The sequence below is a fragment of the Stegastes partitus genome, unplaced genomic scaffold (assembly GCF_000690725.1).
Source record: "Stegastes partitus isolate 25-593 unplaced genomic scaffold, Stegastes_partitus-1.0.2 Scaffold137, whole genome shotgun sequence".
NCBI classification, from domain to species: domain Eukaryota; kingdom Metazoa; phylum Chordata; class Actinopteri; family Pomacentridae; genus Stegastes; species Stegastes partitus.
The window spans coordinates 450356-475252 of record NW_007577868.1 but is presented as its reverse complement, the minus strand read 5'-3'; the positions used below and the strand labels follow the sequence as shown (position 1 = coordinate 475252).

The window sequence follows — 24897 nt, the reverse complement described above, 5'->3', positions numbered from 1 at the left end:
AAAAAAAATGCTCTTGATCATTGATTCTGAATGCGCGACGCTAAAACTTTGATCTTTCCTCCCAGTGTGTCTGGCGTGTTCTCAGTGGGAGTAAGAAAAGTCATCCATCATAATCAGAACTATTTATTAAAGCACAGTAAGAAGGACTCTGCAGAGCTCCAACCTTTTAAATCTCAGCTCACAGTTTTCCAAATCAAACAAACTTCTTTTCTCAGTAAAAAAATGACTAGAAGCATCTCTTTTGGTGTGATAACCATTATTCATTTTTAGTAGTGCGTCTACAAGAGATTACCTAAACCCCTGGACTTTTAATTTACTCCAGTTTGCAGAAAATATATCTGCCAAGCTGTGTATCAAGAGTGAAACATCCCTTCCAGGTTGGGTTGTGCCCAGCCAGTTGAAATGAAAGACTCAGACGGGGATGGTTTTTTTTTTTATACTGAGGCCAAGAAGGCTGACAAACGCGATCTTTCATACGTGCACAAGCGTATACAGGAGACTTCTCCTGAGCGTAGCTTCAGGGAGGGAGTAGGAAGGAGGACTAATTGGATGATGCTTCATGAGTTGTGCTTCTTTTTTTTTCTTTCTTATTTTAGTCTACACTCGGCTTTGTGATGTACCTTCTCCTGTAATTTCTTTTCTCAGTCATCTGGGGATGAAATATGACTTAGTCCGTGGCCTGTTTCCTTTAATGTTGTGAGCGGACTTTAGTCATGGTTGGGCAATTCTGTTCCTTGGCCTTCAAGCTCAAATAGTATCAGGAAATGAGCAAAAGAAATTAAGCAGTGATCCAAGTTGGCCTCGTTTCTCCCCTTTGCTCTCTCTTTTGGCTTCTACAGTAATACTTGTGGGGGCTGAGTTTCCAGTCTGCCCATTAGTTGGCTAATCACGGCTGGTCTGGCTGTGCTTCCTATTCACTGAAGATACTGTCTATACGTCTAAGCTTCACCCTTTACCATGCCTCGCCAACCACATCTTTCCTGTAAAGTCAGTAGGTCAGAGCAGAGCACTGAGTTACTGACCTACGTGCTTTTCCCTTCTCTTTATCATGTAATTACGAGCATTGTGCCATATCTGTCAGAGCAGTGGTACACTTTTCAAATATTTACAAATGTTTTCATAATCGTGACTCCTGTGGTTATCCGCCATAGATTCCTCGATTTATAAACTGTTTTCCTTTCTCTCATGCTGTGACAGTTATTGCTTAAAAGCACCATTTTTCTTAGTTTTGCGGTAAAGCAGTGTCTCCCCTCTTCTTTTAGGAGGAGAACCATCCCCCAGAAGGTGAAAAAGAAGAGCCACCAGCGGCTCCTGTCGTGGAAGAAAGCCAAAAATCTACAGACAACTTTCAAGAGCGACGAGCCCTGGCCATCGCAACCAAAGCCCAGGAGATAGAAAAGGTACAACACGCCACAGCTTGTATTCACATTTCGCTGACTCTCTTAAGTGGACCAAGTTGAAAATGAGTTCCAAAGTAGCAGTTAAGTGCTTGGGTTTTTTTGTTATATTACTATAATCTTGGCTTGATGTGCTGCTATGCTGCTGCGTACGTCTTTCACTATTGTACTTGAGCCAAAGTATAAAAGATGATGCATCACTGTTGTGGAGAGAGATGTTGCAGTATTAAGGGGAAATATGGAGCTATTTTAAAGATTCAGTGGCTCTCAGTTGTTGCTTTGGAAAAAATCTCTGCTTTCACAATTCTCTCATTAAAAACTGGTAATTTGTCAGACTTTTCTATAAATGTCAACTCTGGCCATGCAAAACACATACTGAACAACTTGGCATGTGTTTCCATACATGTGGTGGCCTTGGGTTCTCTGACTCACACATGGGTACTTTTACTAGATAGGCATTACTGAAGCAGTTACCTATTATGCACCCAACAAGGCAGGAAATTAACTTCTCTGCCCTCGAGTCGCAGTGGTCGGCACATCCCACGTTTTAGCCAACCGGTTTCGCCGTTAACAGCCACATAACAGTTTAAAGTGAAGCGAAGGAAGCCGGTTGCTGGATTTAACAGCATTTTCCTGCTGGCGCTTCTTTATCTTCTGCAAGAACTCCTCATTATTCCCAAAACCACCTTAAAATCCCACAAGGCTGGAACATCACAACGTTCCCTCGGTGTTTGCCTCATCCCTATAAATGCTCACATATTTAGTGGCCTCCACACAGGGAGATAGAAGAATACTGCACATGCTACAGGAACATATAAACTGAGGCAGCAACTAAATGGAGCTTAAACACGGTGTAGGATTGCGCATACAATAAAACGAGAGGTCGAGCGCTTAACAGAGCTGAAACCACCCCGGGCTCGAGGCTCCAGCTCTGCTCGGTTATCTAATGAAGGCCGTTCCTGCACCAGCGAGCGCTACCGCTGGTTTACTGAGACCATTAAACCTGAGCGAGCTCTGCCCCGAAGCAGGCGCTCACATGGAGCTGCGCCACAGAGCCTATAGGCCGTTATAGCGGTGCTGCTGACGCTGCAGCTTCTGGCCTGTTTTATAGCCTGTCTCTTTCTCCCCCATCTGTGTCTCCTCTCATTCATTTCATAAGCCAAACTGTATAGCGTTTAAGCCGTGTGAGCTTTATTTCATTGTCAGCGCAGACACATTTTGGAAACGATTACCAAGATCCATGTCAGGAATCCGTAGGTGCTTTATTACAGACTGATGCTCGCTCGCTGTTGTCGCTATAACTCATTCTTGTCTGCTATCTTCAAATGTAGTCACAGAGTTGCTGTCTGGAGAGAGAAGAACAGTTTAAAAAGAAAACGGAGAAGGCACAATGTATTTTCACATCTTCACAGGGATATGAGGTTTCAGGCTTTCTTTCCAGGATTTCTGATTCTTAGATAGTCATCCATTTGTACTGACAATTCCAGCTTTTCCCTTCTCTCGTCCCATTTTTCTAGCTTTTGTGATATCCAGATCCTGTGCATGAAGGTTGTTTGTGATTTGGCAGCCGCTCGCTCCCTCTTTCATGAGAAGCTCGATTGTTTAGTCGCGCTCCTGAGGCCAGAAAATAAGTAATTGAATCATTTTTTTCCCCCCTCTGACTTGCCTTCTTAGAAAATAGAAAGATCATAGAATGAAATAGAAAGCAGCATATTTTTAACCATCTGAACCACAAAAACCTGCTGGCTGGTTTAGAAAGGCATGTTGATTTGTTAGAAAAAATGACAAAATTACACCATTTATCAGAGCCAGAAACTGTGAAAACAGATAGGCGCATTGGATTCTTAACTCACAAACAGTCCTTGAACTTATCATGTGTCACTTTCAGTTTTGTTGGGAAAGTTAGCACGCAGATTCAAGCTTGAATTTGTTATGTTTAAGCAAAACCACCTTTTTTTTTCCCTGTAAAAATCTAAAATGCTGCACTCGTCTTTGCAAATGGGAAGTTCAGGACTGGTTTGGCTGAACTGCAGGCAGTGTTTACACATAGCAGACAGGAAGTGTGGAAACAAATTAAAAATGTAAGTAGTGAAATAGGGCTGCAGGGTGGCGCAGTTGGTAGCACTGGTAGCAGTTGGTGTTGCCTCGCAGCAAGAAGGTCGCCGGTTCGCGTCCCGGTAGGGGGCACCGGAATCTTTCTGCGTGGAGTTTGCATGTTCTCCCTGTGCAGCGTGGGTTCTCTCCGGGTTCTCCGGCTTCCTCCCACACAGTCCAAAAACATGTTGAGGTTGATTGGTGATTCTAAATTGTCTGTAGGTGTGAATGTGAGTGTGCTTGGTTGTCTGTCTCTAAGTGTAGCCCTGTGATAGACTGGTGACCTGTCCAGGGTGTCCCCCTGCCTTCGCCCTAAGTCGGCTGGGATAGACTCCAGCCCCCCCCGCGACCCTAGTAAGGATTAAGCGGTGTATAGAAAATGGACGGATGGAGTAGTGAAATATATATAATATGTAGAGTTGCCTGTGGGCACTTGGGGAAAAAATTGAATCAACATGTGCAGCATTTTTCAATTATAGTAAAATAAATAATCAAAATCTGATTTATGGGATAATTATTTTGTCATATGGCACAAAAGTCAACTCTGAGTTCTGTCTTCTTCTAGCCATACTTGTGCTGTTTCCATAGAGGTGCAGGACTTTACATTGCAGTGACAAATGAGCTCACAGTGGGTAAAAAAAATAAAATGCCCAGAAACTGCTTGGGGTTCAAAGGGTTAAAATACCACAGTTGCATAAAGTCTATTTTTTTCTTCACACACATTTTTAATCCTTGAGACATTCATAAACAGAAATACAAACCAGAGAGAGTTGCTTTCACATGACGGTTATTTATCCTCCAGAGCGGCAGACATACCAACCGGCCGCTGGAAAATTTATAAGCGCCTGTCAGGTGGCTGGTATTAATTTCCCATCACGCCCCGAACACGCAGCTAAACGCACTTAAGTTAACCGTTCTTTTTTCCCCCCTCCGTCTGAAACAACAAAGGCACTTTCACATGTGCGCCGTCGACGTCGCGGCGGTGCTCCCGGTGCGTTGGGCGCTCATGTTTAGCCGCTTGACAAGTGTCAGCCAGATGTTTGGCTTTTCTGCACCCAATCTGGTCTAGCCATCTCTTCTATACACACCGACACAAACACTCAGAAACCAGTAGCCCCCCCTGAAAGAGCACCAACTGTCTCTACACTTCTCACAAGACCACAAGCTGAACTTTCCATCATCGCGCAGACGCCGTGCTGGGCAGCGTTATACCAGGGCCTCAACCAGTGTTTGTGTGGCTAAGTGAAGTTGGTCTGCTGAAATTCAACCTGAACCCGGTCTCATTGTCGGAGTTGACTTTGGCTGCAGTACAGACTAACTGGTTACAGTGAGTGACAAGGCATGAGAGGCAATAAAGGGTATTATGTTTTGCTCCTCATAGCCCAGGCTGTGATACAAAGGGAGTTTTATTTCATTTGTTGAGGAATCTAAATATATTTGGCCGCAAGATAGAAATCCAGACAGTTCCAGCCTCTTGAGGTTTTTTTTTTTTTAGGTACAAAGATGGCAGAACTGGACTGAGGCCCCGGCTCTCTTTTATTCTTGTTCTGTTTCTCTCATTTCTGAAGCCGGGGCAGTCTCACACAGTCACTCTTAATCTTCCACCATGACAAAATATACAGAGCCATTCTATACACAGTCCCCTAACAGCCTATAGGAAGCGAGGTTTAAAGAAGAATTTGTTCTGCAAGGGTAAACACAGACGAACCCTGAAACAGATGCTCTTATTCCCCGACAACCGCACCCAATGTCAAGAACCGGTCCTTTCCTTCCTGATTGGGCAACAAGGGGGGATTTCAGGAAGCACGTTTTCAGCACATTGTTGTTTAGGATCGACTTTTCCTGTATTCATAGAAGCTGTTGTCCGCACGCTGATTGGATACTTCCTCAGTAAAATCAGATAAATTCACTGTCACTTATCAGCTGTTGAACAACACTATAGCACATTGATTATAAAAAAAGAAAAGGACAATGTTTTGTTACTAAATCCGGCATCTTGGAGAGAACAGCCATCAGCCTCTCCCTTTTTTGTACAGATTGCTTGATCATTTATTGTCCCTGAGGAATGTATGGAAACGCCCAGAGGAGACAGCGTTAGTTGTGCGTCAGCAGTTTTTCCTGAGACAGTTTGTGTCCTCGTGTTCACCACAAATTTCCTGTAAATTCATTTATTGTATTGCCTCTGTTGGCTGTTTTTGTAAACCACGAGACGCCTGGATTAGGTTGAACAAGCAGTTTGTGAAACCCTCCAGTACGTCTGTGCTGAAAGTTGGCTCTAAATTTTTTTAAGAAGTAGTGATTTACGTTGCACAAGTGAAGCCCGGAAGCTGTCTGACTTTAATCGAGTGTAAATGAGTCGGTGTGAAGTTAATGCCATTTAATCAAAACAAACTATTATGTCATCGTCACTGCAGCGTCAAAGGATTCAGCAGCCTGTGTTTGAAAAGTAGTCAAATTCCTGCTGTTACGAATGAGTGAGGAATGTCCAGACTTGGCCCAGTTCAGCCAAAAAGTCCCTGAATTTTTGCTCTAAAAGTTTCTAAATGACCTTTCTTCACAATTTTGTCCCTTTTTTCAGAATCTGGTTAATGCCAATAATTTATCTTTGGCTAATTTTTAAACCAAGACCTGTAGAATCAAGTTATTTTTATGAAATATCACGATTTTAAGCTTAGATTTGGTTCATTTTTCTAACGCACACCACAAATGATTACTTGTTGGAAAGCTGAACATCCACAGATTCTTTCTGTTTTATAGTTTCTGGTTCGACATGTTGGTGCAATTTTTTTTTTGCAATTTTCAAAAGATAACCCGCCTTTCAAACCTGCCGATGGGTTTAGGTTTCAGAGTTAGGCTAAGTTAAGCTAAACTAAGTCAATGAGTGATCTGTTCTATGTTGGTGGCATTACATTTCATAATTTAATGACTTTTTTTGTGGAACATAATTTGAATTTCCTCAGGTTTCCTCATTATTAAACTACATTTTGATCAGTTTCCAAATCAGATCTGTCAACCGTATCCTCAGACGTCTTTTACTCTTCAAGCTAACGTTAAAACAGATCATGTGCTAACAAGCTAGCATCTGTCAGTTTCCTTACTTTTTACCGATAACAATTTATTATCAGCTAAATATACCGGTTTACGTGGTGCAGTGGTTTAGAAATGTTAAATTAGTTAACACCCACATGTGCAGTTATAGCGAACACGTTTGCCATTAAGCGATGTGTAGCTCTTGTATAACCACAGGGGTCTTTTATTTCTTTACTGCACATTTTTGAACGTTGCCATCCGTCATTTAAAGTCCATTAACCCCGTTTGACAGCAGATCTCCATTTATAACCTCTCTTTTTCTTCAAGCGTCGTCTTCTTTCGAGGAACGCTGTGAAAATCTATAAATAAGCCAGTGAGCCAAAACGCCCCGCAGCACAGGAGCCACTGTTACTATCCGCACGATGACTAAAATGCACTTTTGCCTAAGTTTACCCACTAAGCACATGTAAACACATCTGCCCTCGTCACCGGAAGTGCCCTCGTATGAGCCGGCGGCGTGTGATGCTTGACGCAGCAAGCAGCAGCACCGTGGGTTAATTCACTTCCACTGAGTCATGCCGGGGAGCTGACTCACACGGTCGAGGCATAAAGAGATTTAGTAGAGAAATCATTAGATACTGGAGGAGCAGAAAGAGTGCAGCATAGAAGTAGAGGTGAATAACTGAGGTGTTATTTTCCATTTATTCAGAAAATGTGTGACCTTGCATGTTTTGAGATGCATTTCTCAGCTTATTTTTGGCTCCAACAATTCTCATTAATACCAATTTGTCAGCTATTAAGTTCATCAGCAACTATTTTGATCATTGACAAGCTTCAGTAGTTGTTTTTAAAGGAAAAAAGTCCAAATTCTCTGATTGCAGCTTTTTAAATTTGAGTATTTTCTGGTTCCTTAGGTCCACTGTGACAGTAAACTAAACATGTTTGATCTGAGAACTGTACAGAACTCTTGAGGACGTCATCTTGATTTACCCTTATCACCATTTTCTGCCATTTTAGAGATCAAGCTGCTAATGGATTAACTGGGGAAATACTCAACAGTGGAAGTAATCATTAGTTGCAGCTCTGGTCTAGAGCTTTTACCTCCCTTGTGAAATGCTGGCTTCTAAGTGTTATCATCGGTTGAGCTGACTGTTGTTTTCCCCTTCTGGAATTTCATCGTCAGCTCATGTGAAGTGTCATTAGTTGGATCTCTGCTTTGGTATTTTGCAAATCAAACAGCTCTGTGTGGAAGCGACGGGCTGCCTCCATTGTTTTATGAGACATTTGAGGCTCTGTGTGAAATGGCAGCTGCCAAACAAGATTCCAGCACCTCGTCCTCATTGTCCCTCTAACACCTGTTACAAGCCTCTGAGCCACCACTGAATTGAGGTTTTATTGCTTCTTGGGCCGCTCTGTCCTGTATAAAGTCCCCCTGTTAAACTTGAGAGGAGAAGTGTTTATCTTTTGACACTACATGATGTGTGTTAACACCACAGTGATCAGCTCAGGCGCTGGAGTGTTTACACCCAGGCGACAGGTAGAACAGGAAGGAAGGAAACGGCTAATCATCGCCTCAGTTCGGAGCTTTGCTCTCTAAGCTGGTGATGCTTTACTCTCTGTTCAGACCTGAATCTGCATACAAATGAGGGTACATGTGTCTCCTGAGAGGGTTTTGAAAGTATAGTTTGACATTTTACCAACTACTTTTTCTTAAAAAAACTTTCCTGTCGTCGTCCAGGTGTACCGTCAGGACTGTGAGACGTTTGGAATGGTGGTGAAGATGCTGGTGGCCAAAGATCCAAACTTGGAGAAACAGCTGCAGGTTCCCCTGAGGGAGAACCTCGGGGAGATCCGCGAGCGTTGCCTGGAGGACCTCAAACATTTCATCGACGAGCTGGACGAGGTGGTTCGGCAGCAAGAGCCCTCGGCTTGCGATTCAACCACCGCTTCGACGTCCCTGACGGGTCATAAACTTTCAAAGACAGGCGTCAATCACAGCTCATCCTACTGACACATTTGGCCTGATCTGCGTTATTAATGTGAGACTGGTAGGATTAACCGCTCGGGTTTTGGACTGCCGAGCTGAGCCCCTTAAACAGCACAGCAGTAATGGACAGAGGATGCGTCGTGTGGAGGAATGAACAGTGTTATTTTTGAACAGATCATTTTTACCTTAAAGTTCTCTGTTGTTTGAAATTGTTAATTATAAAAATATTCCTCAAAGGTTTTTTGTTTTTTTTTTTCTGTCAAATGTTGTCCGAAAAAAGCATATTTTCTTTATTTAAAATGACGCTAGTCTGACATCGTTGTGGAAATGGTTCACGTGGGGGTTCATTATTTAACCTTTTCTGATGAAGACACATTGTTGAGAACTGACTGTCAGTTCTCCAGCATGATCACACATTTTGTAGTATTTCCACAATCTGTAAATTCTTATTTTGTAGCAGTCAGATATATGACTCGGTGCTGCTAAATTTACACCAGTTTGGCGTTCTTGTATAAATTTGTACTGTCTAGAAATGCCAGTTGAGTTCATTTTCTTTGTGTCGCCTCATTTTTGTTTTCTCACTATTGTCTCTCAAAAAAACTACACAAATTCAGGGTGCCCAATTTTTTTTTTTCCTTTGGGGCCTTTTCATTTTTTGGTTATTTTGAACGGTAAAAAATAAACAAAAAAAAAAAAACTGGAAATAAAAATACTCTTGCTTAAAAAATTAAAGACATGTCATCTTTAAATTTATCCCATTTGAAGATAAGCTGCTCTGTTGCTAGCTTAGCCATTCACAGCAACAGAAATGTTGACCAAACTTTAGCATGCCACTGTAAATCCTATTTGTGAAAGATCTTACAAAAAAAAATCCCACTGAGTATTTGGTGCATGCCACTTTAACACCACTACTACAATTTGCGAGTTGCAAGATGAAGGATTCAAACCAAAAACCTGCAATATCACTACGTCCGCTCGTCCTGGCTCCAAAAAGCCCTGGCTCCCATAGAAATGAATTGGAAAAGAAGTGATCACAGATCACAAAATACCGCATTCCTCCAGCTCAGGATTTTTTAAAAATTAGTTTTCATGGTGAAGTCCAGAGATCAGGTGGCCAATCTGAAAATAAATCAATACTGAATTTTTTAAAAATCGTCAAAATTTTGCGGGGCAAGGGGCGTGGCTGGCTTGATTGACAGTCGGCAGCGACCATACAGACGAAGCGAGCAGAAGGTGGTAAATGTGGACGGGCAGAGAGGGCCCTCCTCTCAATCCGTCTGACCAATCGCTGCTCCTATGGCTCCGCCCCCCTCTGACGATTTTTGCGTCACTGGCTCCAAAAATCCAAGATGTCAACCAGGAAGTAGCAAAACCCTGGCTTCATTTTCTCAGTGCAGAAACAAACGGGTGACGTCACGGTAGCTACATCCATCTTTTATACAGTCTATGGTTTAAACTCAGAAATGCAACAAACAGTCGTTTTTGAAGCTTTGGAGAAAAATATTTATTACAAGCATCTTTACATCACAAAGCATTTTGCTGGTTATGTCAGAGCAATGGTAGCTGGGCTTGACTGCCAGTCGGTTTATAGTTTTTACACCAATATTGAGTACTGTGGAATATATATTGTGGCAGATGTGTCTGGATAACATGGCACTTTACTGTTAATGCACCTTCTTTGTTGTTTCTCATAAAATATTACAGAAGTCACCTCACTAATACAACTGCTATTTTTTTTTTAATCATACACTTCAAACGGAACAATTCTTTCAACCGTGGATATAAAAATACCAGTATTAAAATCTTAACTTAGTATATACATTTTCATTTTGTACTATTATGCATTAAATAATTATTTGGTTAGTTTCTATTTTCTACTTTTAATTACCAACCTCTGTGTACAATAGCATTGTCGTTTGAATGCTCACAAAGATACTGCTGCAAAACTTAACTGAACATAAACCATTTAAAAAACAAAAACAAAAACGTAATGGCAAAAGCTGAAATCAAAGAACAAGTTTAATGTCTCCACTGCCAACTGTACATAACTGTGGTCTGCACTGTCAAAACAAAGGCTTCCAACTTTATCAGTCCATGCATCTTATTAGTGCTAAAATTCAGTAAGACCCAGAATCTGAGCCGACTTTGCACACACACAATAAGTGATTTTCTGACTATATGTTGCACAGCTTCATGTTCTCGTTTCCACCTTAGCAGTTCAAATTGAAGATTTCTTCTTTCAGTAGATTTTGTACTGGAATATGATATGCATCTTGATGTCTGGCCATGCATCAACTGTTAGTGCTGCCTCCCTTACCCCAGATGTAAAATATCATGCAGTATAATCAGAAAATCTTGACTGTATTGCTTAGTGTAGTGCAGATTATAATGTAAGTACACTCCACGCTGTTAAGAAATAATACAGTTTTTGGAACGGTGGCTCTTCCGGCGACTAGTCTGTGGGCCAAGGCTCTGTGGCGACAGGGCTGTGACCCTTGTTGGGTAGTCCTCTGCATAATAGCGCCCAGCAGGTCGAGGCTGAGGGATTGGCTGGCCCAGGAAATAACCCTCCTCCTCAGAGTCCGACGATGAGGAAGAGCAAGTAGAGCACCACTCATCTTCATCTCTGTAGATACCCATGAATTGCTCAACCCGTGGGTCACTTCGGGTTGAGCTCCGAAGCATATAGTCCGACCGGGTGTGGGAGTAGGCCAGTGGCAGCCTGTGTGGGGGATGCTGAAGGAGCATAGCACCACATGGAGGGTTTACCAGGCCCTGCTGTTGGGGCTCATATGGCCTCTGTGCTTTCTCCAAAGGCACCATGTGAAGGGCGTTATCCGAGCGGGTTTTGCGGCTCCTGTGGTGCCGACCTTGCCGGTGGTGGTGCTGCCTGCTGCGACCATGGTGGCTTGTAGGGCGGGTTCTTTCTCTTCCCATCTCTTCTGGGCAGTATGCCCTCCTCTGCGGCTTCTCGCTCATGGGATGTTTTCTAATATTGACCTCATATCCATCATTATATCCATTGTCCACAGTGTCCTCTGAGAACTTGACCACCTGAGGAGGCCTGGACTGGGACTTGCTCCTCCTCAGAGCTGGGGCATGAACAAAGGAGGGAGTGAGGCCTTCTGAATGTGGGGACAGTGCGAGGATTCCCCCCGGGGTGCCTCCCCTCATTGCAAGTGCTACCTCCTCCTCTGCCTCCTCATCTGCTTTGTCGACGTTGAGAGAGTTGGCACTATGATGAAGATGAGATGAATTAAACGTTCCCATGTTGCTCATCTTTTCAGGGTCATCTGGCACTGAGGGATCCTGCAAGGCTAGAGTGTAGACGACAGGTCTATCCCGACCATCTCCATCCACTGATGCACCTAAAAAGGGTGAACAGGAAAAATCTGTTTTGAAAATGTTTTTAATATTAACAGAAGTTATAACTGAGTCAATGCAACCATCACTGTCCTTACCAGTGATATTTGAAAGTGCCAGGGAGTCCATAGAGTCTCCAACGCCCTTCTCAACCTTCCTCAGCTCATCAGCAATACACTCTAGGGAGTCTTCATACCACTGCCTGGTGTCTGTCCAGAAAGCTTGTCTTCCTGCCACAGACTGCTCCTGATCTTGGTCCAGCTCCAGCTCTTGGATCTTTCTGGCACTGGCAGGACCTGGATGACTCCCGTAGGCTGAGTCTCCCAGTCCATCCTGCGACTGCGCCCAGTACATTTCAGGCAGGTGCTTCTTGCTCATCAATCCAGGGCTGAGGCTGTTGGCTCGGGACTGACTGGAAGTCTGACTCTGGGTGGGACTGGCAGGGGTGGGAGAGGAGGCAGAGATCCCCATAGATGTAGAATCAGGCTTTAGCCAGGGATCACTTATTAGCCTGTTTCTGTCACTAGTAGGACTGGGAGATTTTAGGGATGGCTGCTGAAGTTGGTTTAGCATCCCGTGGTCACCAAACTTAAGCAGGAGCTGAGTCATATAGTCCTCATGCTGAGCCCACTCCTCTGGATCCTCCTCTCCCCCGCCGTCCTGCTCCTCCCGCTCCCTCCAGAACCTCTCCTCTTCCAGGCCAAGACGGGCCAGCTTACGCCCAACAATATCAATGTCGCCATCTGCATCTCCATCACCCTCGCCATCTCCAAACTTGTGCTCAAACGAAGGGACAGTTGGAGGAGGATTAAACAGCTGAGACTGTCTCCACTGTTCAGCAGGCCTGCTGCTCTTCCCCATGCGGACACTGCGTCGCGATTCACGTGAACGGGCAGACTGAAACGCAGAATCGGACGAATCTGAGGCATGAATATCTTCCCCCTGGCTGCAGGCCTTTGAGCAATAGATGCGGCCTTGCTTGGGCAAAAAGGGACAGCCCAGCAAAGACGTCTTACACTGGGCACAACAGAAGCACTGGTCAGTGGCGTGCCAGTGTACACCTTCATAGGTCATCTGGGCATGATCAACACCTGAAGAAAAGCAGAGCATCACGTTATACATGTGGATATAGAACTTTGGTGTAGTTCTACTCATGTTGATCAGCCACAAAATTGAAGCACTGAGAAGAGAAGCGAATAAAATTGATAATTTCATTGCAACACAATGATTGGTTGGGGAACCTTAGGTACTGGCATTGGATGAACCCCTCAGCAGTAAAGGCACTGTCTGGTGGGAGTGGCCTCCCCTGGCAGGACAATGTACTCTGCCTCACCACATAAAATCCTCTGGAATGGCTTGAGGAACATGACAAAGAGCCTAAGATGTTGACCTGGTCTCCAAATTTTCTAGATCTTGATCCGATTGCACCAGAACAAGCACAACACCACAAGACACCTCCAGAGGTCTAGGTGTCAATGGCCCAATGGGTTACAACTATTTTGGTGTCATAAGGGGGGTCTACACTTAATCTGATCCCAAAAGACTGATAATTAAACAAGCGAACATTTTTCTCACACCTCACAAACACAACTTACCAATGTTTTCGCCACAGGCCTCGCAGTACTCTGCATACAGTGACTCAAAGCAGCCACAGCAGTAGGGCCGTCCGTCTTTCATGATGTACCGCTGCCCTCCCAGCATCGTCTCACACTCAAAACAGGCAAAGTGCTTCATGTGCCAGTGACGGCCTTCTGCTTCAGTGCACTCATCTGCAAAGATGATCTAAAGGGGAACACACAGTGAACTGTTAATTCTGTGGCGACCAATGAATTTGACAATGACATCACATTTATAGTGGTGGGTGGTGTTGCTGTAGCTGCCATTTACCTCATCACAAGAAGAGCATCGTGGTTTGAGAAGCTCAGCGTGGTGTCTTCCACAGAGGATTTTGCCATTTTGGTAGAAATAGATCAGATCCACCAGCAGTTCCTGACATGTGGCGCACACAAAGCATGCCGGGTGCCAGCAGGGGCTTGGTCCTGCTCTGGAGGCGAAGATTGCCATCTCCCCTCCGTTGATGCCTCCACAACACTGACAAACACAGGCAACGGATAATTTATGAGCTCCATATTTTAAACGGTGAAGAATGAGGGTTAATAAACATTCTAACTTTAGAATAAACTATGGAGAACAAATGGCATCCGGAAAAAGGTGTGTGATACAGTTGCTGCCTGTAACAAATGCAGCACAAACAAAAGAGAGATTATAGAGATAGCTATTCAAAATATATCATGTATCTGCTGGTGTTTCATTTACACTGATGCTAAAAGAAACAAGGCCAAACAACAGGTGATCATACTGTACATGCCAGAGGAATACGATCCATTCAAAACCCGTCAGTGAATCGTGCAACGATGACTGTCATTGCAAAAATGTCATCTTTCCACGGCAACAAAAACACAGCTTGCTAAAAACAGAACAGACTGGTGGCACCACCCAGTATTTTCATGAAGAGAGGGCTTTGTATAAACATAAGAAATGAAGTAAATGGGTTAATGTGGAAATGATAAAAGTGCATGAATCCAACCGTCTAACCATATCTGCTTTACTAACATCGTCAGATTGAAACTTCTTAATGGTCTTTCTCCGCATTTCAGTCGGTGACTGTTTTACTGAAGTACAAAATCATCAATTATTCATTCGATGTTGATGAAAAATTGCACGCTGTTTCGATCTTAAGCAGAAAACGCCGGCCTTGGTCCTGAGTCAAAAGATCGAATGACTCCACAGAGATCATCGGAGCGTGTCTGAACGCGCAGTCTTTATATAGCAGACTTATGAGGCTCCCATAGGCAGCTATGGGATAGCATGCCCAGCTGTTAACCATTATTACCCGGGTGGACAGACAGGGGCCTTGGATACAGGGGTGTTGTGTGTCCCTGAGAGTTAAGGCACCGGGAAACTGGAGCCTGACAAACTGTGTGTGAACATGTGTGGGCGGACGTGATTGCGTGTGTGTGTGTGTGTACATCCGAACGTCTTCGTGATAAATCCTTGAACGCATGAGCGAGTGGGTGCCACCGGGTTGTGTTTGCATAGGTTTTTATGAACGCACATGTCCAGAGTGTCTAACAATGTGTGCGTCCCCAGTTCAAGTTGTGCGACCTTGCATCCGCGTGTCAGCATCTGTGTTTGAGTGGTGACGGACTTCATCTGCCCGTTCAGGGTTTGGGAAGGAATTAACATGACTGCGCTTCATCTGCTCCTCATGGCGGAGGATGTGGTCCGCTCACTTGTCAGGCCTCAATTCGGCGGAAGCCACATAACACTAATATTTATGTTTGTTTGCACTGAAAGGAAATTTTTCAGAAATATGATCAAGGGCAGCTTGGATGTTGTGTTTAAAACAGCATCATCAGATCAACAGTATGGAAGAAGTCCGCTTTTAGGATTGTTGTGTTTGTTCATGGCATGGAACATCAAAATGGAGCCAAGGTGTTCTCAGAAACATCTCATCTCCAAAGTTTTTTTCCAAGATTTGAGAATAAAACCAGCTGCAGCTCCTGAGCAGAGATGTAAGAATTCCAGTAGATGTGGAACTATCCAGAACACACTCTGGATTTTAGAGACTTTACGCAAGAATTACTTATTAACCTGTACGCTTCTTTTTTTTGCACTGTGTCATGCTGCGACGTAGATGGGTAGCAGGAAATTGGCTGAATTCCTCACGAGGAACTGGCTTCTCCGCTCGGCTTAAACATGAGCCTCCCAATTTCCCCGTTTCCTCCCTCGCCCTAATGAGGAAGTTTATGTCGGTGATTAAAACCGCTATATTAGGCAATCAGGGTCGTGCCTCGGGCTGCCGTGCTTCGGGACGGGATGGTGATATAAATAACTCCAGAGTTGCTTTCCTAGTCGCGGCACTTACGTTTTCGCAGCGGGTGTGCTGCAGAGCTCGCGGGAGGATCTTGGGTGTTCCTCTCCCCAGCGCCTCCCTCTTTCTCTGGGTGCTGAACATGTGGAGCTCCCTCTTCTCCTCCTCGCTTAGAGAGTGGCAATAGCGCACCTAAGTTGGTGTAAAAGAAAAAGAACAGAGAGGTCAAATGATGGTTTAGAGGAAGAGGAGAAAATAGCACTCCACCCATTATCGCTGATGGTTGGGCTTTCATCTTTGTGTGATCCTCAAAAAGTCGCATGCAAAGTCCATATATGGTTGGAAAAGGGCGTTTAATTAAAGCTAATTCGCCCTCAAGGCTGCGTTGAAAGGATGGCGTGAGTGATACACAAACCCTTCCTCTGTGTTTAGAGATGGTGATGACGGTTCAGATAAAAGACCCGAGACTGTCCTAACAAGCAGTTCAGTTGTTCTCTAAACAACAGTAAACGATGCCGGTGTGCGATCTCTCTCACACACACACACACACACACATATACATAGGCACAGCACAGTGCTTTTTCATCCTAACCACAGTTACGCAAAGAATCCTCCGCCGGTTTGCTTCCTCCAACCGCCAGGTCTGCCGACAAACATCATAAAAGCAGCTCAGTCAAACGCTGTGTTTGTGTTTGTTGAGTGCACCTATTGTGTATCTCCCATGTGTGTGTGTGTGTGTGTGTGTGTGTGTGTGTGTGTGTACAGGGACCACCTCCGTCCCTCAGGTGATAACCCTCCACCGTATCTCCTAATGTAAACTCTATTAACACAGATGTGAAAGGAGTGCCGGTTTACGCACCATAAAGCTATTATACACAAGAGGCAGGCATGTGCTTTACTGGCTTTACTGTCACAGGTCCGAGGGAATGCGCCTATTGTTTTAGCTTTACTAGAAAAGATTGTGGAGGCTTTGCTCAGCTGCTGGCTTTAGTTTAGTCGGGGTTGGGTGCAGTTGAAAAAATTTTTTTCTTGCTGGTAAAATCTAATATTGAGACAAAAATGACGTTTTCTGGTTTGTGTCAAACGTTGGATGAGAAACTCGCTTTATCCCAGCTGAGTCACGTCTCATCTAAAATTGCCACATTTTTTTGTTTCACTCAGGGCTGCTGTCACATGAAGTTCTATCCATCATATTTAGCACTTGTGGCTGCTGCTTAACAGCAAAAAAGAAGAAAAAGCAACAGGAGAAACCTCTATTTTCCCTTTTCCCCAACTTGTTCTGTTGTTGGAATGACAGAAATTGGCCTCCAGGACTTGCAACTTCTTACCAGCTTTGGGTGTCTTAGATAAATAAATAAGCAACAAGTTATCTTACTCAACATAAAGTAAGCAAATATGCCATTCGTCTTGTCACAATTAGAACAACACTCCATTAACACGACATGCATCTTATTTTGTTGTTCAAAATGAGTTTGCACCTTCGAAAGCTGTTCTTTGTCTTCAATTAAAGTGCAGCTAAGAAGGACTCGCACACAGAACAAAACAAAAGAAGTTTGCATTTTCCAGATTCTGTAAAAGATCAACATTCACTCTGCATAACTGCGGAGCTACGAGTGACTAAACTTCAGCTGACAGTGATGTGGCTGAAATTCAGGGACAATCAGGAGAACTGGGCTGAACTGCAGGCAGTGTTCACACAGAGGAGACAGGAGGGAAGCACTGGAAGTCACTGTTATTCCAATGATGGTAACACATGTGGGCACTTGGAAAAATATTCATGTTTTTTGGAATTTTTGTAAAATGAATAATCAAAGAAATGTAACTATTATAATCTATAAGCATCAGAAATGTGTCATACTAGAAGAAAAGCATGGTTTCACTTCTAGCCAGTGAGTACAAATGTGTGGATTCAGAGGGTTAAGTGCTGCTTTTTTTGTGGTTATGTCAATATTACAATCCCAGCGTTCTGGAGTCATAAATGTTTTTTTTCACATATGAATAAAAAGCTCAGATTTTTTCCCCACCCTCCCTCTGCAGCAGTCCGTCTCCCACACCCTGTCGCTGTCTCTCTCATTATCTCTACCTCGTTGTCATGTGGCGGCAGCTGGTAAAGGAGCTGTCGGATCCTGTGCTTCTCTCCCGGACTGTTGACGTACGGCACCTTGTCCTCCGGCAGGCAGGAGAAATACATCTGGACCTGGAGACGGAGACGACGCGTGAATGAACTTTAGACAGACAGAAGTGAATTCTTTTTTTTTTTCCGTTCACCTGCTTCGAGAGGAAACAGGAGGCCGACACAGGCGGAGATCGACCGGCGATGACACTGTGGGCCAAACATGTCAATCTCTTTGCAGTCGCCGGCGCCGGACTGTGAAATCTCTCCTCACGCAAGGAGACAGCGAGGGACTGTAAATGTTAATGTTTGCCTGGGTTCATTTCCACTGACGGGAGGAACATGAATAATTGTTTGTTGGGGTGGAGATGCATGAAAAAAAAAAGCAGGAAGCAGTATTTTCTGACTGAAATGAGATGTGTATTTTAAACAGACTTCCGGAAAAAAAACATCCGGAGCCAGATGTTGGGCTTGCCACTAATCCGCTGGTATGAATGTGTGTAACCTTGTGTGAACCGCTGTCCACCTTCGAATACAAACTGCTTTTTTTGCAGCTTTTTCCACAAATACAGTCGTCCTCAGATTTATTCATGTCCTTCCGTTAAAGAAAAGGCAAAATTCACAATAGTCACTCAAATAACTAGAAACTGAAGAAAGTAGTAATAAGTAAAAATGTGTTAAATTAAAATTTAGTGAAGCAGACGTTGTGTTTGAATTGTGGTTGAAAAGAATAATTTAAAAAAACAAACCTGTCCCAGACAAATTAGAGCACTTTGCTGATGAGCAGTGGGCCAAAATCAAAATACAGTCGTGACCCAATAATCTGACACTAAATGTAAAACCTTCTTTTATGTCGGATAGCAAAGCTGTCGGATTGTCAAGACGAAGGTCGAGATACAAGGAGGGCTTGATGCTTGAAGGCTCATTTGTTGTTAATGATTGGTCATAGTTGCTATAATAATAAGTAGGGCTGGTCCCAATAGTACTCACTGGTCTCTGGATATTCAGGCCCAGTTAATGATGAATATCCAAATATTCTGCATGGTCAGGGGGGACACTTCCACCCTGGGGGTGGGCTCAGATGGGGTGGAAGTGGCCAGAACACAGAGGCAATACTTGGTGGCTGATGCTAGTTTAGGATAGCGGTCCCAGTTCTGTTTCTACCAACGGCAGCAGCGGCACCACCATCTGTGTTTACTTCCGCAAACACTGAGCATGCTCGCTGTGTGTGACGTCATCGTGTCCTCTTCTGCGCATGTGGGACACTTTTGGGTCGTATGACGTTGACACAGGAGATCACATACAAGTCGTATTTAACTGGAAATGTGAAGGAACTCGCAAAAAAATCCGAATGTAGCATTAAGTCCTGCAGTGTGAACGTAGCCAATCTGTTGGATTGTTAAGTCAGATAATACGCCGTTATCCTTATTTGTGACATAAAATGTCATGTCAGTGTTGAAATCCAAGGTATGTTAAGGCTACTTTTCATGGGTTCCGTTCGTTTTTCATAAAAAACTGTCGGATAGCAAGGTTTTCAGATTGTTAAGGGGTTGGATTATCGAGTCACGACTGTACCTGTCAACAAGTGCAGACGTCTGATTGAGAGTTACAGAAAACACTTGAGCGCTCAAGTGATTGAGCAGTGATTGGCTCAAAGGGTTGTTCAACAAAATATTAGTTTTCAGGTCCCATCATGCTTGTTCGCTTGTGTGTTTGGGTTTTTTAATTTTTTTTTTATTTTTATATTTCTGTTGAACCACAATTCAAAATCAATGTCATTATGTTCATTGCATTTTTATTCATTATTACTTTTTTCAATTTCAGCTTATCTCTGGGACAGCTGTTTTTTTCCTTCTTTAATGGGACGGTATGAATACATTTGAGGACGACTGCACAAGTGGAAATACAAAGCTGGTCCATGTCCAGAAACGAGCCCTACCTGCTCGGGTCTGAGTCCCGGTGGCACCCATGCGTACTCCTCCAACGCACACCCGGAGTCGTCGTCCGACGTGGAGCTCCTCTGGAAGCCCACGGACATCTTGCCCATCTTCCCCCCAGTTCGAGCCTCCATGTCTGGGCCTCGAGGTAGCGGCCGCTCCCCTCTGTCACTGCGCTCCAGGTTCATCGCACGCGGGCGCTGCCAAACACAAAAGGGGTGGAGGATTTAGGAATCACATTTACAGAGGCTGCCTTTCATTTTCTTGCCTCATCCCTCCTCCTCCTCTGCTTCTGGTATTTTTTTTTTTTTAACTTAATTACACATAAATCTCCGGCTTTTTAACTTCTTTGACACTGATTGCTGGAGACACCGCTGATGTAGGGGTTTTTTATTTGCACTTGTAGTAAATTCCTCCGCATTTTGTAATTAGATTTGATCCCTGTTTCTTCTTGTTTCGTCGCTTTTATCCCGTCTGCGCTTTGAGACTTTAACTTAACGTCTAGAAATGGTACGAGGAAGAGCCGAGGAACAAACGGAGAAGAAAGCACGGGGCTTTTCTTCAGCGTTTCACCGAATCCCTCCTCAATTCAAACCTCTTGAGTCACACAAGAATAACTAATACCTCGTTTTCCATCCCATTAGTGGACTCTGTCATACTTCCTCCGTTTATCCTTTGCAGAATTGTGCCTGATAAAGTGTTTAAAATACCACTCGTCTACCTTCAAAGGATACTTCAGTCAAACTTTGGGAGATATATAACGGAAAATCCTACCAAACTTTTTCCAATATGGTGCACCTCGTGAAACATGGAGCTACAGCAGCAGTATTTTCTTGCTGTATGGGGTTAAAAAGTCTGTATTTTCCCTTTAAATCCTATTACATGGACACATTTGTGCATTTATTTCATGTGCAGTGTGGAGTCACACATATTAAAGACCTCGTTAGGATCGTTTCCAGTGAGCGGAGGCACACCGAGTGCTTTTAAACAGCGCCGTTAAACCGGGACTGTAATGCTCTGACATAACGTGACGCAACAGAATTTTCCAGCTGTTGCCTGCAAAACATCTGCTGCTCTCGCTATCAAGGCCCCCCGAAGGCTGTGAAACACGTCTTAGCAGGCTAAAACGGGGATTTACAGCCATGTGCGCCGAGATCGCCACTTGTGCGCATTAACAAGAAAATGCTAAAAAAAAGTGGCGACAAATCTCCCCAACAACATGATTTGGTGAAGAACCTTCAATGTGATCTCCACTCAGCAGCATTTCAAACCAGCTTTTGTTCTTCATCTTTACAAGCTGATAAGAGCTGGACGGGTACATGAAGAGGGATTAATCAGTCTTGTGTGTGTGTCTCCCGCCTTCAGCGGTAGCCTCCTTATCTCAGCGGCTGTGTTCTTCAGAGCCCATCTTAGCCTGATAACGGAGCTTTGGTCTCAAGGTGTTGAAAAAGCCACTCTTGACCGGGGTCCTGCTCTGCTCTTGTGTCTTTGACATGCAAATCTGGACCTGAATGGGCCTTGTTTGGGTAAAAACAGGCAGAAACTTCACACTGGGACTCCAAACTGTATGCAGGCTCCATCTATAGCAATCTCAGGGACGTTATAGCGTCTATTGACCCGTAATTATGTCTGTTAACGGTGACTGTAGAGCAGTCAGTTACATTCATTTAGAGGGACGCTTGTGCCAGGTGATCGCCAGGTACTTGATGGAAGTACAAAAACTACTGAAGTGGGGAAGGACCTGAATTATGTGTGACCATTTTAGAAAACAAGGCCGTTCCCAGGGTTATTTAAAATGGATTTTTTTTTTCCTTTATACCCTTTCAGCTTCAGCTCAAAATACTCCCCTCACATTTTTGCTCACTCTTCACTCAAGTCTCACTGCCATATAAAGTCCTGAACCTCTATGGAAACAACACAGCCATGTCTAATAGCAAAGAGAGCGACAGAGATATTTAGTGTAGTCCAGCAAAGTTTGAATGGCATTAATCATAAAAATAGAAAACACAAAAGCTGAAGTTATTTGATTATTTGTATTAGAAAAATTGGAAAAATATATTTACATGTACAACATTTTTTCCAAGGCATTACCAATACTTTTTAAAATTTTGTTTCCATGCTTGTGTCTTATCTGCTCTACACAGCCTGGAGTTCAGCCAAATACTCACTGATTTTTTGTAATTTCTATGTTAGGCTCATCTAAACCACTAATAGCTTCCCATTTGTGCAGAGGAGCCCAGAATTTTTTGTTTTTTAAAGAATCTGTTTAGAGCAAATTGTTTATTTTTTAGCAAATTTGAAAATTAAACCTGCAGAATTAAGTGATTTTGAGGAAAATATTACGATTTTGATCTTATTTAGATAATTTTCCTGACAGAACCATTCATGACAAGTACTTAGCTCAATGCTCGTTGTAAAGCTAAAAAAATATATACAATTTTTGTGTTTTTACAGCTTCCGACTTTAATAAATGGTGGTATTTTAGGTTATTTTTAAAACCATAACTCACACGGCAAATCTGCTAGCAGGTTTCAAAGCTTAGGAAGCTAATACTTTGGTGCATCTTTAGGTCCAAAATAGTGTTTCTCTGCTTACCAGATATTCTCAGAAGTGTGTAAAAGCTTATGAATGACTTTCCTCCTCGTGTCCCCTTCAAAGGTCAAAGATCAGCTGCGACTGAACTCACAAACCAAACTTTGCATTCAGAGGCAGCAGTGACGTCGGCCTCCAACACCATGCAGTCAACCCTCAGCAACAAGACTGAGGAAATATTACCATTCACCTCATTAGCATACAGTCTAATAAAGCCCAGGGCTTCAAAACACTGACTTTACAGATTAGAAACGCTGTTACAAGCCGAACCGCTGCTCTTATCACGGGACAAAAGGGTGCTTGAGCGTCGCTTTGTTCTTCAGTGACTAATCTATCAGGTTTTATGGTGGGATAGATAATGTTATCACTCAGAAGCTTTTCTTTACCTTTTCTACTTTATCTCATGCAACCTAGTTAAGACCAGTAAGTGGTGCAGTTAGATGGAGGCATTTTTCCTTTCATGATTATAATATATTAAAACCAAGATGGCAGTTGGATGAAGTTTTGGATTAAGGGGCCTTTAAATCAACAGCATTGGTGTGATTTTTTTATTCTCTTCAAGTGTCTGCCTTCCTTCTCGGCTGCCTCTCATCCTCCAAGCTACAAGGAAAAAGGTGACTGCGGATTCCTGAGCCAACATATACAGCAACTCACATTTCACCATGTCACCTCTTGGCAACAACACAATGGCTGTCTTTGTGGAAAAACAAAAACAAAATGTCCACCTCGTCCTCCTCCAGACGACGTGCGCCTCGCTGCAGACGTGACAGGAGGAGGTTAAGGAGGTTAAAGAGCTTTTTTTGAAAAAGGCGTTTAAAGCGTCACAACACCGGCTCTGTGTAAACAGGAGGCCAGATGTAGCAGAGCTGGATGAACGCCTTCCCCCGCTTAACTGACACTTTCCTTTTGGTTTCGCCGAGGAATTAGTGAGTGGAACCTGTTGTTTTTCGGATGAACACAACCCCGCGGGCTTTCGTAGATTGTGCCAATGTGTATCGTGTTCTCTGAAGTTATTAAAATATCACACTGGTGCCCGGCTTGAGTTACCTGCAGATGATTTAAAGGTCAAATCTGCAAAAAAAAAAGAAGTATAAAGTCTATTTTTCCTAAATGTCAAGGGATTTGCTTTAAGAAAACTATTAAATTGTGGAGTTCAAAGGCCGAGGTCATTGCTCTTTGACTGCTGGAGAGTGTTATTTTAAGGCCAAATGGGTGTCAAGGGGGTGCACAAGAGACTTAACACAGCTGGAGTGAGACCACCTGCACGGACGCACTAAGGACTGTACACACAAGATGCAAGAAGCTCCACAAACACAGATAGCAGAGAATACACACATGCCGGATCATCCTCATCAGCTGATTTTTGTGCAAGTCAACAAAAAAAAAAAGCCCTCCCGCAAGTTTTTTTTAGGTTTTCCTCTTACCTCCAGGAAAAGCATCTCTTTCCACCTTCGCATAAAGCTCTCATTCACTTGCTCTGGCTACATGTCTGCAGCACCGAGCTCAGCGGATCCACGCTCTAATCAGATCCAGATCTCTCAGGAAGTATCCCCCCCCCTTCCCCGACTTCAACCAGCCCCGACCAACAAAATCAGGAGAGTCTCAAAAAGAGAGCAGCTATCCAAAAGTTTAGGTCCAAAGCGATGAGTCCTGAGGAGGTGACGTCTCTATCTGGAGTGGCTCTGATCCCATCCACAGTGTGTGTGCTCTGGGGAGGGGGGCAGCCGAGCCACGTCGGTCCCTCCCTCATTCCTTCCCTCCACAGCAAATCGGCTGCCACTGCACTTCAATCACACGTTTCAGAGTCAACACCACCCCCTCCCCTCTATCTCCTCACCCCTTCCTCCACCGGAGTGACACCAAACCCTCCACACCCCCCCACACACACACACAAAAAAAAAAACTTGGCTGCAGGACTCCTAAGAGCCAGATGTCAACACCACCCCCTCCCCTCTATCTCCTCACCCCTTCCTCCACCGGAGTGACACCAAACCCTCCACACACCCCCACACACACACACAAAAAAAAAAACTTGGCTGCAGGACTCCTAAGAGCCAGATGACATGTCCACTCGCTTCTCTTTGTGAAGTTTCTCAAACGACTCTTGTATCCTGCCAGATTGAGTTTTCTTCTTAACTTACAGAAGAAATGTTTTCCACACACACAAAAAAAGCATACATTAATTTTTTTTTTGTCATACGATTACAATCAATTTCCCTCCGAGATAAAATTCCTATTTTTAATGCACGCTCCTGCTCTCGCTGTCATTAAAGGGTCCCCGGGGTCGCCCGGTCTGATGCATCTCGAGTCATTTGCTCTAATAATGTCACATTAATTTGTACTCGGCGGCTGATTAGATCACGGGTGGTTAATGTGTTCTCGGCGCAGCTGCTCCATTATCTCAGCGGCGAGAATCGATCATTTGCACGCGGATCCGGGCAAAGTTGAACATGGATTCTACTTCATAAAAATGAGTTTTCACTTTAATTGCACAAAGTTGAGACAAAGGA

The 24897-nt window shown here is 43.8% G+C and overlaps 2 protein-coding genes across 4 annotated transcripts in view; one reads left to right on the top strand and one right to left on the bottom strand.

Annotated features, from left to right (window-relative positions):
• The window catches only part of pphln1 (periphilin 1), a 30823-nt gene extending 21777 nt beyond the window's left edge, over positions 1 to 9046 (top strand). For all 3 annotated transcript variants that reach the window (XM_008278906.1, XM_008278907.1, XM_008278905.1), the window contains 2 exons: positions 1263 to 1400; positions 8260 to 9046. In XM_008278906.1, coding sequence (XP_008277128.1) covers positions 1263 to 1400; positions 8260 to 8532 — 411 coding nt within the window. In that variant the 3' untranslated portion in view covers positions 8533 to 9046. The remainder of the gene's footprint in view (positions 1 to 1262; positions 1401 to 8259) is intronic.
• A 941-nt stretch (positions 9047 to 9987) lies between these two features.
• Positions 9988 to 24897, bottom strand: part of LOC103355202 (prickle-like protein 1) — a 31605-nt gene continuing 16695 nt past the window's right edge. The window contains exons 2-8 of the mRNA XM_008278902.1: positions 19798 to 19995; positions 17829 to 17942; positions 15800 to 15937; positions 13759 to 13962; positions 13467 to 13653; positions 11970 to 12962; positions 9988 to 11876 (exon numbers count right to left, since the gene is read on the bottom strand). Coding sequence (XP_008277124.1) covers positions 10918 to 11876; positions 11970 to 12962; positions 13467 to 13653; positions 13759 to 13962; positions 15800 to 15937; positions 17829 to 17942; positions 19798 to 19983 — 2781 coding nt within the window. The 5' untranslated portion in view covers positions 19984 to 19995 and the 3' untranslated portion in view covers positions 9988 to 10917. The remainder of the gene's footprint in view (positions 11877 to 11969; positions 12963 to 13466; positions 13654 to 13758; positions 13963 to 15799; positions 15938 to 17828; positions 17943 to 19797; positions 19996 to 24897) is intronic.